This window comes from Sceloporus occidentalis, unplaced genomic scaffold (genome assembly GCF_023333645.1).
Source record: "Sceloporus occidentalis isolate IW3139 unplaced genomic scaffold, rSceOcc1.0.p SCAF_5, whole genome shotgun sequence".
NCBI classification, from domain to species: Eukaryota; Metazoa; Chordata; class Lepidosauria; order Squamata; family Phrynosomatidae; genus Sceloporus; species Sceloporus occidentalis.
Genome location: NW_028316985.1, coordinates 166587108 through 166603899, shown reverse-complemented (window position 1 = coordinate 166603899; position 16792 = coordinate 166587108). Strand labels below are relative to the sequence as shown.

Sequence of the window (16792 nt, the reverse complement as noted above, 5' to 3'; positions counted from 1 at the left end):
GGATACGGAGGGCCGACTGTACCTGAAGAGTTGTCACATAGAAGATGCAGAGGTGTTTTCTGCTGATCCAAGGTGAAGGACAACATTTAATAGCCTTAAAATACAGAAAGGTAGATTTCACTTGAAAGTAGTTTGACAATATGCCAGTTCCTAGGAAAAGTGGGGACTCTCCCTCCTAGATCTTCAACCATGAGCTGGACAGCCACCTGTTAGAGAAGGGCTGGTTCCATTTTATTTCATTCTTATGGCTCTCTGCTGAAAACTACTGCATTTTAGTTGATTTATTATTCGTACACATACTAGTATTTGTCCATTGACAACTTCTTTTGTGCTAAAGAAATCCAAATATCGAAATACTGTGTGTCATTTCCTATGTTTTTTAAAGAAATGCACATGCAATCATGTACAGATCATATATATAATAATAAAACATCTGCAAAACATCCAAAGGTTAAATACTGTATGTGTAAACCACTGCAGAGTTATGGCTCAAGATATTGGTTTATTTATTGGCAAAAAGGAGCTATGTATATTTCTTTGTTATTTTAAAATTAAGACACATTTGAAATATCTAAAACAAAGAAAATCCTACTGTCCAGCAACAACAATAACAACAACACCAATTAAAAAAATGAAGCATTTAAAATACCAGTAAATGTTTAACGCTTCCTTATCTAGGTGATTTTGCAAGATACTTAAGTCTGGTTTGGTGATGTTTTATTATTGTTTCTGTTATCCGCCTTGATTCCTCTGGGAAAAGGTAGAATATAAATTATTATTATTATTAGTAGTAGTAGTAATATCTCAAAGTATTGTAATGTACCCAGTTTTGCAGTAAATCTGAATTCCTGAGCATGAAAGCCCTCCCAAGATGCAGTTTTGTTTGCATCTGGATCTATGTCACTATAAACCAAAAATATGTACTTAGGAATATTTAATAGTTAAAACACACTGCCCAAAGAATAAGACAACCAGCTTATTTTCTAAAAACCACTATGACAACAACTTGCTTTGATTAAATAATGTTTAATCATTATGCAATAGCACTTAGGGTCCATTCTTGCATGAAGATTTCAATAGAAGAACACTGTAGCATAGCTTCTTTCTACACGGAAAATGACCTGAGAAATAATCCTAGTAATTTTGGAGAAACAGAGAGGCATGTCCTAATAAACATGTAAAACTGGTGTAATAGAGTTGCAGAATGGACTGGGATTGTGAAAATACACAATGAAAATACTCTCAGAAGGAAGGAGTTAAATTGCCATGAAGAACAGCCCTTAGAAAAGCTACCATACTAGCTATAAGGGGATCTCATTCAGCAAAAATGAAGAATAAATTTCAATGTTGAGCCTACAAGTCTAGGAGAAAATTTTATTTTTACATTCAAGATGCAGATAGGGTACTCAAACTGTAATGGCTCCTCCAACATAGCCCCCCTCCAATCAACAATACAGTTCTAATTGGAATTTGTCAAGCATTCATCAAACAGATGCCTAAAATAATACAAAAAATTAAGTCAAAAGACAGAGCAGGGCCAATAATGAAAGTGGAAAGAAGGACAGGAACAAATTAATACTAAGCCCTATAAAAATTCCAGTCAAGATTCACTCTAACTAAAGGTATCTTACCATGGTCAAAACAGGAAAATTATCTTGATAAACACAAAATTAAAATACTAAATATAGCAAATAAATATCAGCTTCCTTGGGAAACATAAAGGCCTTTTTTTCATCTGCAATTTTGCTTAATAAAAAGATACTAAAAAGCACGTATTTTAAAGTGTGTACTTCAGACATGGCAATGTAAATTCAGTGCTTCAAATCAGCACATAAGCAATACATCAGGTCATAACTTCAGGCAGGGTTAAAGTGCAATCTGCGGGATGTATGTGGCTATTTAAATAGTTTTGGTGGCCCCAAGTCCCCATGCCCCCAACTCTCCCACCCCTTCAAAATTTCTTCCTAAGTTGCCAATACCACTACCAGGCTTCTGCATATATTACTGGCCATGTCACATCCTTTTAGGGCATTCTGGGGTCCTTCTCACCTTTTAAAGGGCAGTTTGTGGCTTATATATGTGTTTTCCCCAAAACATTAAATGTCACAAACAGGATTTTTGCTCACTTGATTTGTAAGAGGAAGGCTAAAAATGCCTGAAATTATGGGCAGTAGTTTACATGCAAACACACATGCCCAGGCTGTAGGCACTATTAGTCATCTGGGGGCCAAAAATTACCTCACCCCAATTTTGAGTGGGTTTGGCAATGGAGTGTGTTCACACACCCAGGATTTTGTGGTGGGTCACCCCAAGCCTTGTGTGTTGCCCTTCCCTGCCATAAATAACACCACACCACAACAATGGTGTAGAATTCCTACGCATTTGTCCGACTTCTGCCTCTTCACATCTGTGGCTCTTTTACATACATGAACTTTTACTTGCACCTAGTCACTATCTGAGACTTCATCTTGAACTGTTTCTGAATCTTGAAGTACATGTACAGATTTATCCATTTTCTCATTTAGCGATTTGGCTCCTTTCCGTTGTGGCAAGACAGTGAAAAATGCCTCTTCCCAGTCTCTCTTTTCCAAGTACGCAAGAATAATTTCAAACACTGCAACCAAAACAAGAAAATCATATCTTCTTAAGAAAAGCATGGAAAAGATGAACAGAAGCAGGGATTTATTCAAGTTGCAAAACTACAGATGCATTTTAGTTAACAATATATAGCAAGATTTAACCACTGAAATTACACACATTCATACCAATACCTGACCTCTGTAGATCTTCAGTCACTATTAACAGAAGAGGTCAGCTTGAGGTTGTTGTTGCAAGTTTATTGTTGTGTGCCTTCAAGTTGTTTTCAACTTAGGGCAACCCTATCACAAGGTGTTTTGGGCAAGATTTGTTCAGAGGAGGTTTGCCTTTGCCTTTCACTGAGGCTGAGAAAGTGTGACTTGCACAAGATCACCCATTAAGTTTCCCTGGGATGCACAAAGCACTACAGCTGTGCTGAACTGTAAAATTTCATAGACCATATCAAGCTACAATTCCATAAATGTACCTTTAGATACTGTAATTTACTGATATTTAAAATCATATATCATCTTGAAGAGATGAAAAAATAAGGACTAACAGTTCTAAACACATACCATCAATACTAAACAAACAGGTTCAGGTTTTTTTACTAACATATATCCAATTTATTTAATCCTTTGTCTAATATTATGTTTACAAAAATCACAACTAGGTTCTTGAATATGTTAATTGGTAACTATTTGATCAGACATTGTAACAAATATAATTGGTGTGAAAAAGTGTGCTATACAGCATTACATGGACTGTGCTCAATACAGGTGAGGTTAAATTAATATACACAAGTTTTGGATTATTGCTAAAATCTAAAAGGCATACAGTTTAATAGGATATCAGAATTGTGAGCATACATCAAATTAGTGATGGTATGTATCTCTAGAGAGCCAACATGCTGTAGTGGTTAAAGTGTTGGACTACAACTCAGGAGATCAGGGTTCAAGTCCCTGCTTAGATATAGAAACTAACAAGGTGACTTTGGATAAGTTACACGTTCTCAGTCCAAGAACCCCATGATATGTTCGCGTTAGTGACATAAGTCAGGAATGATTTGAAGGCACACAACAACAGATTTACCTCTCACATTTATGAACCTTGGAAATTAACTGGCAAAACCTTGAACGAAACACTCAGAGATCACCTGCAATTAAGTCAGTTAAAGACTGCTACACATTTATCAAGGCCACATAGATTGCCTATGTTACCCTGTGGGCTAAGTGCACCAACTGTGCTAAGACAAAACAACCATATACTACTCCTGTCATGAAGTGATTCAACTACTGTGGGCAAGGTTAATCAAGAATTTATGTGTGTGTAAATAGAAAAATACATTCAAGCCCATTGAGAGAACAGATTACCATTTTCCTAGATAAAATATATATTCACAAAATAAACACAAATGTGTCAGAATTAAAAACAGCTAGGGGGATAAAAGTAATCATTACATATGGTGCTCTTTGAGAACATATGTTTAATATGCTTGTTCTGAGGCATTTACATTTCTCAACTTCATCCTTACCATGATTGACTGCCAGAACTTTCCTGCTGTTCATTTTAACAAAGATACCCAGTGGAAGTTGTGCGTGACGTATACCTTGCTCTTGTGCTCTTTTGTATGTGATTCCCTAATAACAAAACAAAGAAGAAAGTAACTGGCAATGAGATTTGTACATTACTTAAGTTTCACAGTAGTAGTAGTAACTAAAAGATTGGGAAACGGCTGCACTTTTGCGAGAGCTGAACAATGAAAAAAGTGGATAAAAAGAAAATCTATTATTTTGAGATAGGTGCTGGGTGTGCTGAGGATACCATAGACAGCCAAGAAGACAAATGTATGCGTCCTTGAATAGATCAAGTCTGAAACACCCCCTAGAAGCCAAGATGATCAAAGGTATCGTACTTTGGCCACATCACGAGAAAGCACAATTCATTGGGAAAAAAATAATTCTAGGAAAGACTGAGGGTAGTAGAAAGAGAAATGGTTAGACTCAACTAGGGAGGTCACGGGCATGAATCTACAAGACTTCAGAAGAGCAGTGGAGGACTGGGTTTTTTGGAGGCATCTCATCCGCAGGACTGCTATGAATTAAGGTTGACTTGAGGGCAGTTAACGACAACAACAACAACAACAACAACAACAACAACAACAACAACCCTTCAAACAAGATGAACTTGCCAGTAGAGTTGGCATCAACAAATCACGTCAGGGAAATAGCTAAGCAGAAATAGTTCAGAATATTGACCAAGGTCCAAAACACACTGCAGAAATAATCCACTTTGAGACCACATTAACTGCCCTTGCTCAGTGCTAGAAAATTCTGGGAACTGTAGTTTTGACATTTAGCTTTTTGCCAAAGAGCTCTGGTGTCACAATAAACTACAATTCCCAGGATTCCCTAGCAGAATGAGGGCAGTTAAAGCCGTCTCAAACTGGATTATTTCTGCAGTGTATTTTGGACCCAATTCTTATTTCCTTCTTAAAATGTATATGAGCATACTACATAACAAGTAATTTGACCCAGTGCAATTTCATTCTGCCTTCTCATTTCTGCCTCCATTAGACTCATGTCTTTTATCAGTCTCTCTAAATCCATCAGCAGCTTACCCAATTTGCACATTCTAAGTGTTTTCCCTTAAGCTTGTGTCCAGTTTATCTACTTATGTTATAAACACTTTTGATAACAAACTACATTACTTGGGAGTTTATCCTTGGTTAGTTACTAGAAATACTACAGTAAATATGATTAAAAATAACAGAATCACAGAGGATGATCTGTTTATAGCTCTGGCAGCCAGAGACGCATTGCTGACACTGCTGTAGCTGTTTTAGGGATCATACTGCAGTGTGAGGAATGAATACAGAATTATCAAGTTCATACACAGAATGGTGATTGAGGGGAAGAAGTAAAGCCATCATGGAAAATGGTATACTACCATCATACATTTTTCATGTGTGAGGAAATTCAGCATATTATAATTACCGTATCTACTCAACTGTAAGTCAACCTCATGCATAAATCGAGGGCATATTTTGGGGCCAAAATTAGAGATTTTGATATAACCCATGTATAAGTTGAGGGGCATGAAACAAAGATGTAATGGACAGAGCAAAGCAAAATGCTATTTTTCCACCAAGGAATTCAGAAAGGCTAGAAGTGGCACCACAGCAGAGAGGGTAGAGGAGGTCGGTGCTTCTTTAGGGTGCTCCTAGGACATATTAGCTCTTGCCTTTTGCCGCTCTACTCAGAGAAGTGGATGGTTCCTATTTTGATAAGGGTTAAGGTACAATAATTACAATGACTTGTGAAACAGTTGATCCAGATTTTTTGGGTTGATTTTTCGACTAAAATTTATAGACTTATACATGGGTATATACAGTAATACATACAATCATGTATCAATTGTAATTATTACATGCAATCCATTCGTTTGGCATGGTTGTAGCCTCAAAGGGAGAGAAGAGGCAGGCACAGGTCCACCAGGTCTAGCCCAGAGACAGAAGAAGAGCCCTCCCTCTATTCATCTGCCAAGTCCCTGGCCTTGAAGGGAGAGAAGAACCACTGGACTTGATTCCCTTCCCCACTACCATTCCCTTCTCTTTTTGTATAATGTAATGTCTTTTTAGATTGTAATCCTGAGGGCAGGGAACTGTCTAATTAACAAGCCACTCTGAGAGCATTTTTAATAAAGTATAAATACACCATCATCACCACCACCACCACCACCACCTCCTCCTCCACATGGACCCCTCGGTATCCATGGGGGATCATTCTGGAGTCCACCCCCCGATACCAAAATCCACAGATGCTCAAGACCCATGGTCCTTAATAGCAGCACGGCCAGGCAGCCGCACTGTCATTGGGGACTAAGGGACTGAAGTCCTCCCTCCCTCCTTCCTTTCTCCCCGCTCCCTCCCCCTCCAAGGCTCTTGCCCTGGCCTGGGGTGGAGGCTGGAGCCCTGTCAGCTGGAGGAGGCCAGAGCTTGACTTATGGAGTCCGCCCACACCAGGCCCAGCACTCTAGGCTCTGAGACTCCTAGTGCTGGCTTTGGCTCCCTCTGGCCGACAGGACTCCAGCGTGGCTTCAGGGGCAGTGCGGAGGTGGAGGCTAGTGTCCCGTCAGCCAGAGGGAGCCATAGCTAGCACTGGGGCTTGGGACTCAGAGCCTAGAGGTTCTGTCACGTGTGCTGGGCCTGGGTGAGAAGGGCTCCAGGACTTAGGCCCCAGCCTCGGCTCCCTCTGACTAACGAGGCTCCAGCCTCCGCCTCTGAAGCCAAGCTGAGGCAGAAGACTTGGAAGGGGAGGGGGAGAGAGGAAGGAAGGAAGGAGGGAGGGAGGGAAGGAAAGAAGGAAGGAAGGAAGAGAGAGGGAGAGGGGTTCAATTGTCCCCAATGGCAGTACAGCTGCATGCACAAGCCACCATTGGGGAAAACGTAGTTTGCCATCTGTGGATGCTTGATTACCGAGGTCTGATCGTGTTGTTGTTATTATTTCACCATATACTAGTCTACTTTCCCAGTATTTCTCATTTTCTCTTTCTTTTCTCACATTCAAAAGGGATTTCTCTGGCAACTGAAGTAAGCTTTCATTTACCTCATCACTTAGAGGACTGAGTGAGTCTGTTTCCTCAAGCTTATCTGCTTAAAATTTACTCTGAATTATCTGCTTTGCAGAATATAATTAGCAACAAGCAATTTGCATTCTTAATGTAGTCTGAAGTGGATGGCTACTAAAAGAGGAGTAGAACTCTATTCCTAAAAAGTAGAATCAAATAGTATGTTGACAGAATATCTGCTGCTCAGTTTCAAAACATTCAATAGAAAAGTGACACAGAAATAACAGACCTACTATTTCAACCTGCTTTATATGAGGGAATAATAATTCAAAATAGCAAACAAATTATGTCAGCATCATCTAATTCAATGAGATTTCCCCCCTAGTACATATGTACAGAATTGCCACCATTAGTGACCCACCTTATGATGATTATGATCCACTAACCCTCCAATGACATAGGCTTTGGACTCATCTAATTCATTCAGGACATCAGGCGAGTCTGATGTAAGATAGACAAGGTCTTCTTTCTTTATCAGTTCACTATACTGCTCTGATTTAATGTGGATATCCTATAAGACATAAATACATATAAAAATATCAGAAGAAGTAAAAAAGCCAAGAACTTTCAGTTGATTTAAGGGCATATTTCATCCCCATCCTGATTCTTAGCTAAGATGACCTAAACCAGTGATGGTGAATCTGGGAATCTCTATCTCAAAAGCTGCAACAAGGTCATTTTATAAATAACTGTACCCACTTTGGCATCACAATACAGTTCTCTTTTTCAAGGAAGTTAACCTTTACTTATAATTTAGAAATCCAATCAAACAAAAAGTTATCTTCTTACTCAACCACACAGTTAGCAGTTTAGATATAGAAGCAGGAAGTAAAGGATGGATGCAATCTAGTAAGGTAGCTGGCAATATGGAAGAGTCTCCATGACTCACATGTCTTCCCCCCCCCCCCCAAAAAAAAAGAAGGCTCAGATTTTCCCTTTTATTTAAAAAGAATTACAAACCCTTAATAAAGAAAATGTTTCTATGGCATTAATAAGTCAAAGCATACATTTAAGTAACTCATACCTTCCAGTTCACCCATCCTTTGTCAGTTTCGTTCATGTTGTCTTTCAGCTGACCTCCATGGCTGGTCAAATAAAACTTTGGAAAACAAAAAAGAAAAGGAAATGCACATTCTCCATAACTAATTTGTTCTTCTTGTAGTGTGCCTTCAAGCCATTTCCTACTTATAGCAACCCTATCTATCACGGGATTTTCTTGGCAAGATTTGTTCAGAGGGGTTTGCCTTTGCCCTCCTTGGAGGCTGAGAGAATGAGATAGTCAAACCATGCTGCCTCTCGATCTAATCCATACTAGAAACAAAAAATCCATACTAGAAACAAACAGGTGGAAGCAGGACGCTCCACCAGAGATGGCTGCAATTACTGCGTTCACTTCAACAAAAGACTTGAGTAGGAAAGGTACTAACTGGGCTCTGGTGGTGGAAGCAGGAGGGAGAGGACAGGGGGTGGGCTGATTTTTTGGCGTGGGGCTGTCCTCCAGGCCAAGGCTGCAGACAGTCATTGGCAGCCACTACTGTTCCATCCCACTCTAGACTTCACTTTGAGTAGAGGGGGCAGCAGTGGAGAAGCAGCTGTTGCCACCACAGCCATTGTTCATGCAAAGTCTTGCTGTGAACCTGGTTGCACCATCTCCCTCCCGCTCCACTCCGCAGAAGTGGGAGTGCCTGAACAATGCATGCCTTACAACCAAGATTTGCTACCTCCACTACTACCTGTCATGTTAGTGCTCAAAAATGTACAAATTTTGGAGCATTTCAGAACTTTGGATAAAGGATACTCAGCCTGTATTACTAAAAGAGCCAGAGTAAAAGAACAGTTTGGACTGACATACCTGTACAGGATGGAGTGCTTTGCGATTTTCTGCATAACATCTCTGAATCTGCTTGTGAAGTTTCTTGACATCCTGTATATAACACAATTTGTTTTTATATTGTTCTTCAGAGAATGCACCATAAAATGCTTTAACCAAGAGATTCAGAGAGACTCTAAAGAAAGAGAAAGGAAACTTTTAACCAATGAAGGGTTTAAAAAAATAGAACATTTCTTTTGGGGAAAGATATATTAAGTCACTATAAAGAAACTATGTAAAGATTACAATTACATAAGTATCAGCCCCACCATCACTGCAAGATGTTACCTATCCAATACTGGTTCACCAAGTTGAAAATCATAACCCAAACATCGTCAAACTAATCTACAAATCAGCTAGGGGAAAATATCTAGGCTGTAATCCTGTCTATGATGAAGGTAAGGTTCAATCGGAATGGGACTATTTTCTGAACAATTATGTGCAGGACAGCAAAAACTGCTGCGGGTTCACTGTGACAATTCTTTCTACCATTGGCATAAATTTCTTTTCCACATGTTTTAACTCCCATTTCTCATTAAATAACAACAGAAAGAACAACATAAATGTTTAGCCCTAGAAAAAGCTATATGAATAATCCTATATTTGTTAACCAAAACATGAGACAAACACCCCCAAACCTATCAGACATTACTGGTGCTCACTAAGCATCAGTATTAAATGTTACCCACATTTACAAAAATGGGATTATTCTATCTCACTTTTAATTTTATTTTGCAGTCATATTATACATTATCAGAACAGACTTACCAACAGTGGATACTAAAACCCTGCTTCATGAACACTTTTAACACAAATTAGGATATGAAGCAATGTTAATCTGAATTTACATCTACTTATCACTAAAACATCTTAATTAGAGTATCCTGAATATATTGATTTTAATATTATTTTCATTTACCTTTAATTCCATTAAATTGTCAAAACTGCAGTCTATAATAAGACGAAGCGTACTGGGAACCACATTCCTACGCATGCGTTTCCTGACACTTCCTTCATTGCTTGAATCCAGCTGAGACTGACGCTCCAGTTTTCTCTTCAAGCGTTTTTCTTTACGTTTCTGCCTGAAAGATTTTAATTTTTAAACAGCCAAATATCACTGCATTATTTATTGATAAAGTAGATACAGTCAGACATTAGATCCAATGAAGTAATTAGTAAATATGATTTTAAAGAAATGAAAATGTGTGGTTTAAGTTGTAGTCAGCCCTCCACATTTGCTGGGGTTAGGAGTGCAGGACTTCCACACAAGTGGAAAAACTACAGATAACTCTAGGCCATCCCAAACTACTGTATAGAAAAAAAATGCATTCCACAGATCCAACCCATCGTGGATGACTCTGAGGCAGCACAATTCCTTCACAAGGTAGAAGCGGATAACAGGGCTTGCCACCACCTTTGCAGCTGCCCTATGCCATTTTTAATAGGGACTTACAAGCCTTGCCGCACATTCACAGGTTTATTTGCACCAAAAGGGTTGTAATGCCATACAGGGGAGACAGGCAAAGGATTCAAAGAGAGGGTGATTTAAAATTCATGAAGTCTATTGCTACTGTGTTAATCATATTGTGAGATTGAACCACCAGGGTTAAGTAGCGTCAAGGCATGTTTTCGTTCTGCACCTGAGAGAGGCATGATAAGCAGGATTTAACACAATGAACAACAATGAATAAGATATAACAGACACTCCTCAAACCTGGGCCTCACCTCACTAGTAATCCAAGAAGGTATTTATCTATTGTTTCATTTGTTCAAATTGCTAATTTAGCACAATACAATGGCAAAAAGACATACATCTTTGGAAGTATCTTTGAACAGTTTTTCATCATTAGCCTATTTTTCAGCTCAGAAAAACTCTATGTTTCCATAAACATGAGTTCTCTTTAATGATGGGTACAGGAAAGCAGGAGTGAGTGCATGCAACTGTGAAGTCCACTTCTGAACCCCTTCTTTAGTAAAAATGTGTGTGGGGTACAACCTGAACCTGCCCAAAATTAACAACCCACAGGACCCACCCTCCAAGTAAGAACTCATACTTGCGCAAGTCTCTCTGTTCTTCCCATTGCTTCTGTTTCATTAGTTTCTTTCTTTGCCTCTTTGACATAGCTTCAATATTCTCCATCTTTTCTAGTGCTGACTCCTTGGTTTCCGTCTTATCCATGTTGCATTTAATATTGTCTTCCACATCAGTAATCTTGGTTTCCCTAAGGGTTTCTAGCGGCATTCCTGATGACATGGGCCTTCTAATTATCTTCTCGCCTGAAGGTTTTACAGACTCTGGGCTTGATTACTGCACAATTTCTCAAAGCTGTGTAAAAAATAGAACATTTAATATTGTTTAGAAGAAGGCCTGTGATAGATTCACCTTAGAGTTGCCATAAGTCTGAAACCACTTGAGGGCCCACAATAATGGAAGAAATTCTGAGACACTACAACAGATCAAATTACAAGTCCTCTCACATGCCTTCACACATCTTAGTATCTTCCTCACTGATGACTACAGTCCAAAACACACTGTTGAAATAATACAGTTTAAGACTGCTTTAACTGCCCTGGCACAATACTAGGGAATTCTGTGAACTGTATGAAGTTGAAGGCTTTCATGGCCGGCATCCATAGTTTTTTGTGGGTTTTTTGGGCTATGTGGCCATGTTCTAGAAGAGTTTCTTCCTGACGTTTCGCCAGCATCTGTGCCTGGCATCTTCAGAGAATGCTTGCCTGGAAAGGACTTGGCTATATATACTGTGTGACCTGGGAAGGCAGGAGGGATTTGCATGTGTCTTGTTCTGTTGCTAATGGCAGGCCTCAGGGTGGGAACTGTAGTTTTTGAGACATTTAGCCTTCTCTGTCAGAGAGTTCTGGGACCACAATAAACTACAATTCCTAGGATTCCCTAGCACTGAGCCAGGGCAGTTAAAGTGGTCTCAAACTGGATTATTTATGCAGTGTGTTTTGGACCTACTTCCCTTTGAAAATCCTTAGATGCAGCCTTGAAACGCTATTGAAACGCAAAACGGTTTTCTCTTTTCAGTGATCCAAATCCAAAGATAATTAATCAAAATAAATTCTAATTGAACTTAATGGGACATAAATTAGCGAAAACTAATTTGTTATGTCAGTGTCAAGGGAACAGATGCACAACATACTTTCTTTAGATCTGACTCCAAGTATTTAGAATTGAAATGAAAAAAGAACCTAAAGAAACATTTTTAAAAAGTGTAATGTTCTTAGTTTTCAGATTATGAGTTTAATGGAATCTTCTTAGACTGATGACTCTCTTCTTTGTAGTTCAGTGGGGCTTGAGAGCAATCTGGCCGAATATCCTAAATGCCCCTGCCTAAACTACAAGTTCCAGAATGCAACAGGAGGCAGTCCTGGCCAGGTTTTAAGAGTGTAATGCAATAAGGTCCATTAGGTTTAATACATCCCACCAAAGACAACCAATTTATTTTTCCTTCACAGAAGTGAACTCTGGTATACAAATGAAATTGTCCTATAATAAGGCCTCTCTGGTTGGGTGACCATATAAGAGAGGATACCACTCCTATGGCTACTGAGGCAGTCTTTGCTACAAAGAAACCCAGCCTTTTCTTTCACAGGGCCAACTTAAGATGCTGTAAGATGTTCTGTGGCTTTGCACTGAAACTCACTCACACAACCAACCTTTTTGATTTTAGCTCAGAACTTTTAGAAGAAACTTGTTCTTCTAAAATTAGGGTTGTCAGATGCTCCTTTTTAATATAAATACATATATACACACACACTAAAACCTGCTAATACAGATGCTAGTAACAACACACCACCTTACACACACACACACACACACACATATATATATATATGGTGAGCCAGCATCATGTAGTGGTTTAAGCATTGGACTATGACCCTGGAAACAAGGATTCGATTCCCTACACAGCTGTGAAACCCACTGAGTGACAAGTTGCACACTCTCAGCACCAGAAAACCCCATAATAGGGTCACCTTTGGGTCTAGATACTAATGACAACATGCCAATGTGAAGTTGAAGGCTTCCATGGCCAGCATCCAGTTTTTTGTGGGGTTTTCAGGCTATGTGGCCATGTTCTAGAACAGTCTATTCCTGACGTAAGGGATATGTCAGGAATAAACTCTTCTAGAACATGGGCACGTAGCTGGAAAAACCCACAAAAACTACAACATGCCAAGTTAGAAGTATATATATGTACACACACAGGTTGATCCAGTGTGGCATAGTGGTTTGAGCGTTGGACTGTAACTGTGAAGATCAGGGTTCGATTCCCTGCTCAGACATTGGAACTTGGGCAAGTCACAAGCTCATAGGGTCGCCATAAATTGGAAAAGACTTGAAGGCACACAAAGTGTGTGGGTGTATGTATATATATCCTGTGTGTATATACACACACACACACATATAGTATGCCTCTTATTTGAGGACTAAAAACCTTGTCCCTTGTTACAATACATACACGCTTATTATAAGGAATGTAATTTGAGAATTAGTAACTTCTCCCTTTCATGAAAACTGAAAAAGATACCACAAAATAATCTCATCTTCTCAGCTGTGGGTCTATGGAAAAAAGGGTGCATCTTGAAATGTATTCATGTGTCCAATATGTTCACCGGAATCAATACTGTACTTTCATTTGCTACTGAGGCAGAAGCCTTGGTCCCAAAGATAGGTATTTAGCCTCCTCCGTCAGAGCGCTCTGGGGCCACAACAAACTACAAATCCCAGGATTCCCTAGCACTGAGCCGTGTCAGTTAGAGCGGTGGCACACTGGGTTATTTCTGCAGTGTGGATGCAGCCTTTAAAGACTGCTTTAAGTGCCCTGGCTCAAGGCTGGGGAGTCTGGGAATTGTAGTTCTCTGACAGAGAAGGCTAAGTGTCTCTCAAAAACTACAGTTCCCAGAATTCCCTAGCACCGAGCCAGGGCAGTCAAAGCGGCCTCAAACTGGGTTGTTCGTGTTCCCTCCCCGACCTACCTCGCCAGAGTTCTCTCCCCTCACGCGCCAATGGCGTCCACAGCGCGGCGCGTTCTAATGACGTCACCGCCCTTCGTAGCCATGGTGACGCAAAAAGAGCTCCTCCCCCTCCCCGCCTAGTCTGCAGGGCTTTCCCTGTTGCGGCTTCTTCTGGCGCCCCGCCCTCTTCTTGGCCAGAGTTTCTTAGAGGAGGCGTTTATGCTTGAGCCAAGAAGGAGTCAAACCCTGGTCTCCAGAGTCGTACAGAGTCCAACACTCAAAGCACTGCTACATCAACCTGGCACTAAAGTCCAAAGCACACACTGGAGAAATAATCCAGTTTTGACACCACTGCCCTGGCTCACAGTGCTTTGGCATTCTGGGAATTGTAGTCCCCTTGAATTACAAAGCATTGAGTCCTAACAAAGTGGTGGTCAAACAGCAGCATGGATGCAGCCTTTTGGTCCAAAAGCAACACTGCGGAAATAATCCAGTTTGAGACAGCTTTAACTGCCCTGCTGCCTCAATGCGAGAGAATTCTGGGAACTGTAGTTTTTGTGAGACATTTTAGCCTCCTCTGTCAAGAGAACTCTGGTGCCGCAACAAATTACAAATCCCACAATTCCCTAGCACTGAGCCGTGCCAGTTAAAGTGGTGTCAAAGTGGGTTATTTCTGCAGCGTGGATGCAGCCTTTGGTCCAAAACACACTGCGGAAATAATCCAGTTTGAGACCTCTTTATTGTTTGTCACCAAAGCTTTCTGGCAAAGAAGGCTAAATGTCTCACAAAAACTACAGTTCCCAGAATTCAGCCTTCTCTGTCAGAGAGCTCTGGTGACAAAATAAACTACAGTTCCCAGGATTCCCTAGCACTGAGCCAGGGCAGTTAAAGCAGTCTCAAACTGGATTATTTCTACAGCATGTTTTGTACCAAAGGCTGCATCCACACTGCACAAATAACCCAGTTTGACACCACTTTAACTGCCATGACTCAATGCTATGGAATTCTGGGAACTAGTTTATTTTGGCACTGGCACCAGATGTCCAAACATTAATGTGTGTAGAAGAAGTAAATGAGTGCTGTACTTTTCAAAGTCATTCTGGCCCTGCTTTTAGATTAAATACAATTTATGTTGTGTGTGTGTGTGGTTTTTAATTAATCAGTGTTTTGAAAATAGCCTTCAGGTAATAATGGTTTTTTCTTTAATTAACTGATATGTTGAAACTAGAGGTCTTTCATGCTGGAGGAGCTACAAATGCCTAGAGAAGTGTTTTCTCTAGTAATATTTAGACTCTCCAGTGCAACTCTATGGTCAATTTCCAGCAGAATTTCTCTGGAGGACCTAGGGATTCCTAGAGAGAATGTGTTAATCAAATCCACAAAAGTCAAAGCAGCAAATATGGAGGGCTGACTGTACTTTAGATAAAATAATAGGACTGCTCATCTCAAAATCCTTTATGTGGCCACAAATGGAGAACTCTGCAAGGGATACACACCTAAATGGAAATTCCCCTCCTGAATAAGGCTTTGTTTTTGCCTGGTTGTAAAACAATGCATCATCACTCCGACAAACTGTTTGGACTAACATTTTTGGAATAACAGTGTTTAAAGAAATGACAGATTTGTGGAGTGACATTTAACCTACTAAAGATGTACTCTGGAAAGAGAATAAAGATGTTTTATTGGACTCAAGTTTGGTCAAAGGAAGCACAATCAGTTTCATTAAGTGATAATGGTAGGACTTTTATGGCTTGGACTCTGGAAATTTATGACAGTAGTAGTACTTTAACCTTAGAACACTGGCCAACAAGGCTTAATTGAAGTGTACAGGAAGAGAGCCCTCCTTCCAATCAAAGATAATAATTGCACTTACTTAATTCGTTAGCAGGTTCATCCTTGAAATATGAATCTGAATCTTCTTTGGAAACCCCTTTTGGAGCCATTGCATGCATCACTCCAGATATATAGCATTATATATTACAATATGCATTAGAATTATGTGAAGTTGCCCAATATTTGAGACTAAACAAGATGTGACATCGAAGAGCAGCCCCATTTAGAATCAAGGGTTCAAAACACACTGCAGAAATAATCCAGTTGGAGACCTCTTTAACTGCCCTGGCTCAGTGCTAAGTCAAGGCATTCTGGGAACTGTAGTTTTGTGAAACATTTAGCCTTCTCTTTCAGAGAGCCCTGGTGACAAAATAAAACCACAAGCCAGGATTCCCTAGCACTGAGCCAGGGCAGTTAAAGTGGTCTCAAATTTAGAGGATAGCTTTCTTCTGTATACCCTTTTGGAAGTGGGGGGGGGGGGAATAACAGAATAGGCCTGTTAATCCTATGCCCTGCCACAAGGGATTTTGAGATGAGCACTCCTATTATTTTATCTGAAGTATAAATGAGGAGGGCGTAAATACCCTAAAGGCACCAGACATATGCAATTGCCTGGTGATTATGGGAGACAGGGTGCTATACTAGATTGTCTGTTCCAGCAGGTTATGAGTAGCTTTTTAAATATAAAGAGATTACTATATGCAGCTTTTAAACAACAATTTGTTTTTTGTTAACTGAGCTTGAGATCAACTCAAACCGATCTTGACCCATGGCGACTCTGTGATTGAAACATCTCCAAGACCCTTGTCCTCCACTGTTTTGCTTACTTTCTGTGAATTCATACCCCTAGCCTTCTTAACAGAGCCTGTCCATCTAGCATGCGGCCTTCCTCTCCCTCTACTT

General features: G+C 40.0%; 1 protein-coding gene across 2 annotated transcripts; it reads right to left on the bottom strand.

The window, feature by feature from the left end:
• Positions 1 to 1010: 1010 nt before the first annotated feature.
• Positions 1011 to 15960, bottom strand: TRMT10A (tRNA methyltransferase 10A). 2 transcript variants are annotated; one of them, XM_089527092.1, is made up of 8 exons: positions 15930 to 15960; positions 11131 to 11402; positions 9996 to 10158; positions 9059 to 9130; positions 8231 to 8305; positions 7568 to 7717; positions 4112 to 4217; positions 1011 to 2614 (listed from the first exon to the last, which is right to left on the bottom strand). In XM_089527092.1, exons 2-8 carry the CDS (start codon positions 11328 to 11330, stop codon positions 2445 to 2447), a joined length of 936 nt encoding a protein of 311 aa, XP_089383218.1. In that variant the 5' UTR covers positions 11331 to 11402; positions 15930 to 15960; the 3' UTR covers positions 1011 to 2444. The 2 variants fall into 2 exon arrangements, with proteins under 2 accessions (XP_089383218.1, XP_089383217.1); XM_089527091.1 differs by lacking the exon at positions 15930 to 15960 and adding an exon at positions 14078 to 14119.
• Positions 15961 to 16792: the final 832 nt, after the last annotated feature.

Bases quoted from the DNA above. Each gene is read 5' to 3' on its own strand.
- TRMT10A (XM_089527092.1), bottom strand. From the start codon at position 11,330: ATGTCATCAGGAATGCCGCTAGAAACCCTTAGGGAAACCAAGATTACT. The intron at 10,159-11,130 runs GTATGAGTTCTT...AAAATCTTTCAG, and splicing joins GAACAGAGAGACTTGCGCAA to GCAGAAACGTAAAGAAAAAC. The intron at 4,218-7,567 runs GTGGGTCACTAA...TTTTGTTATTAG, and splicing joins TGGATCATAATCATCATAAG to GGAATCACATACAAAAGAGC.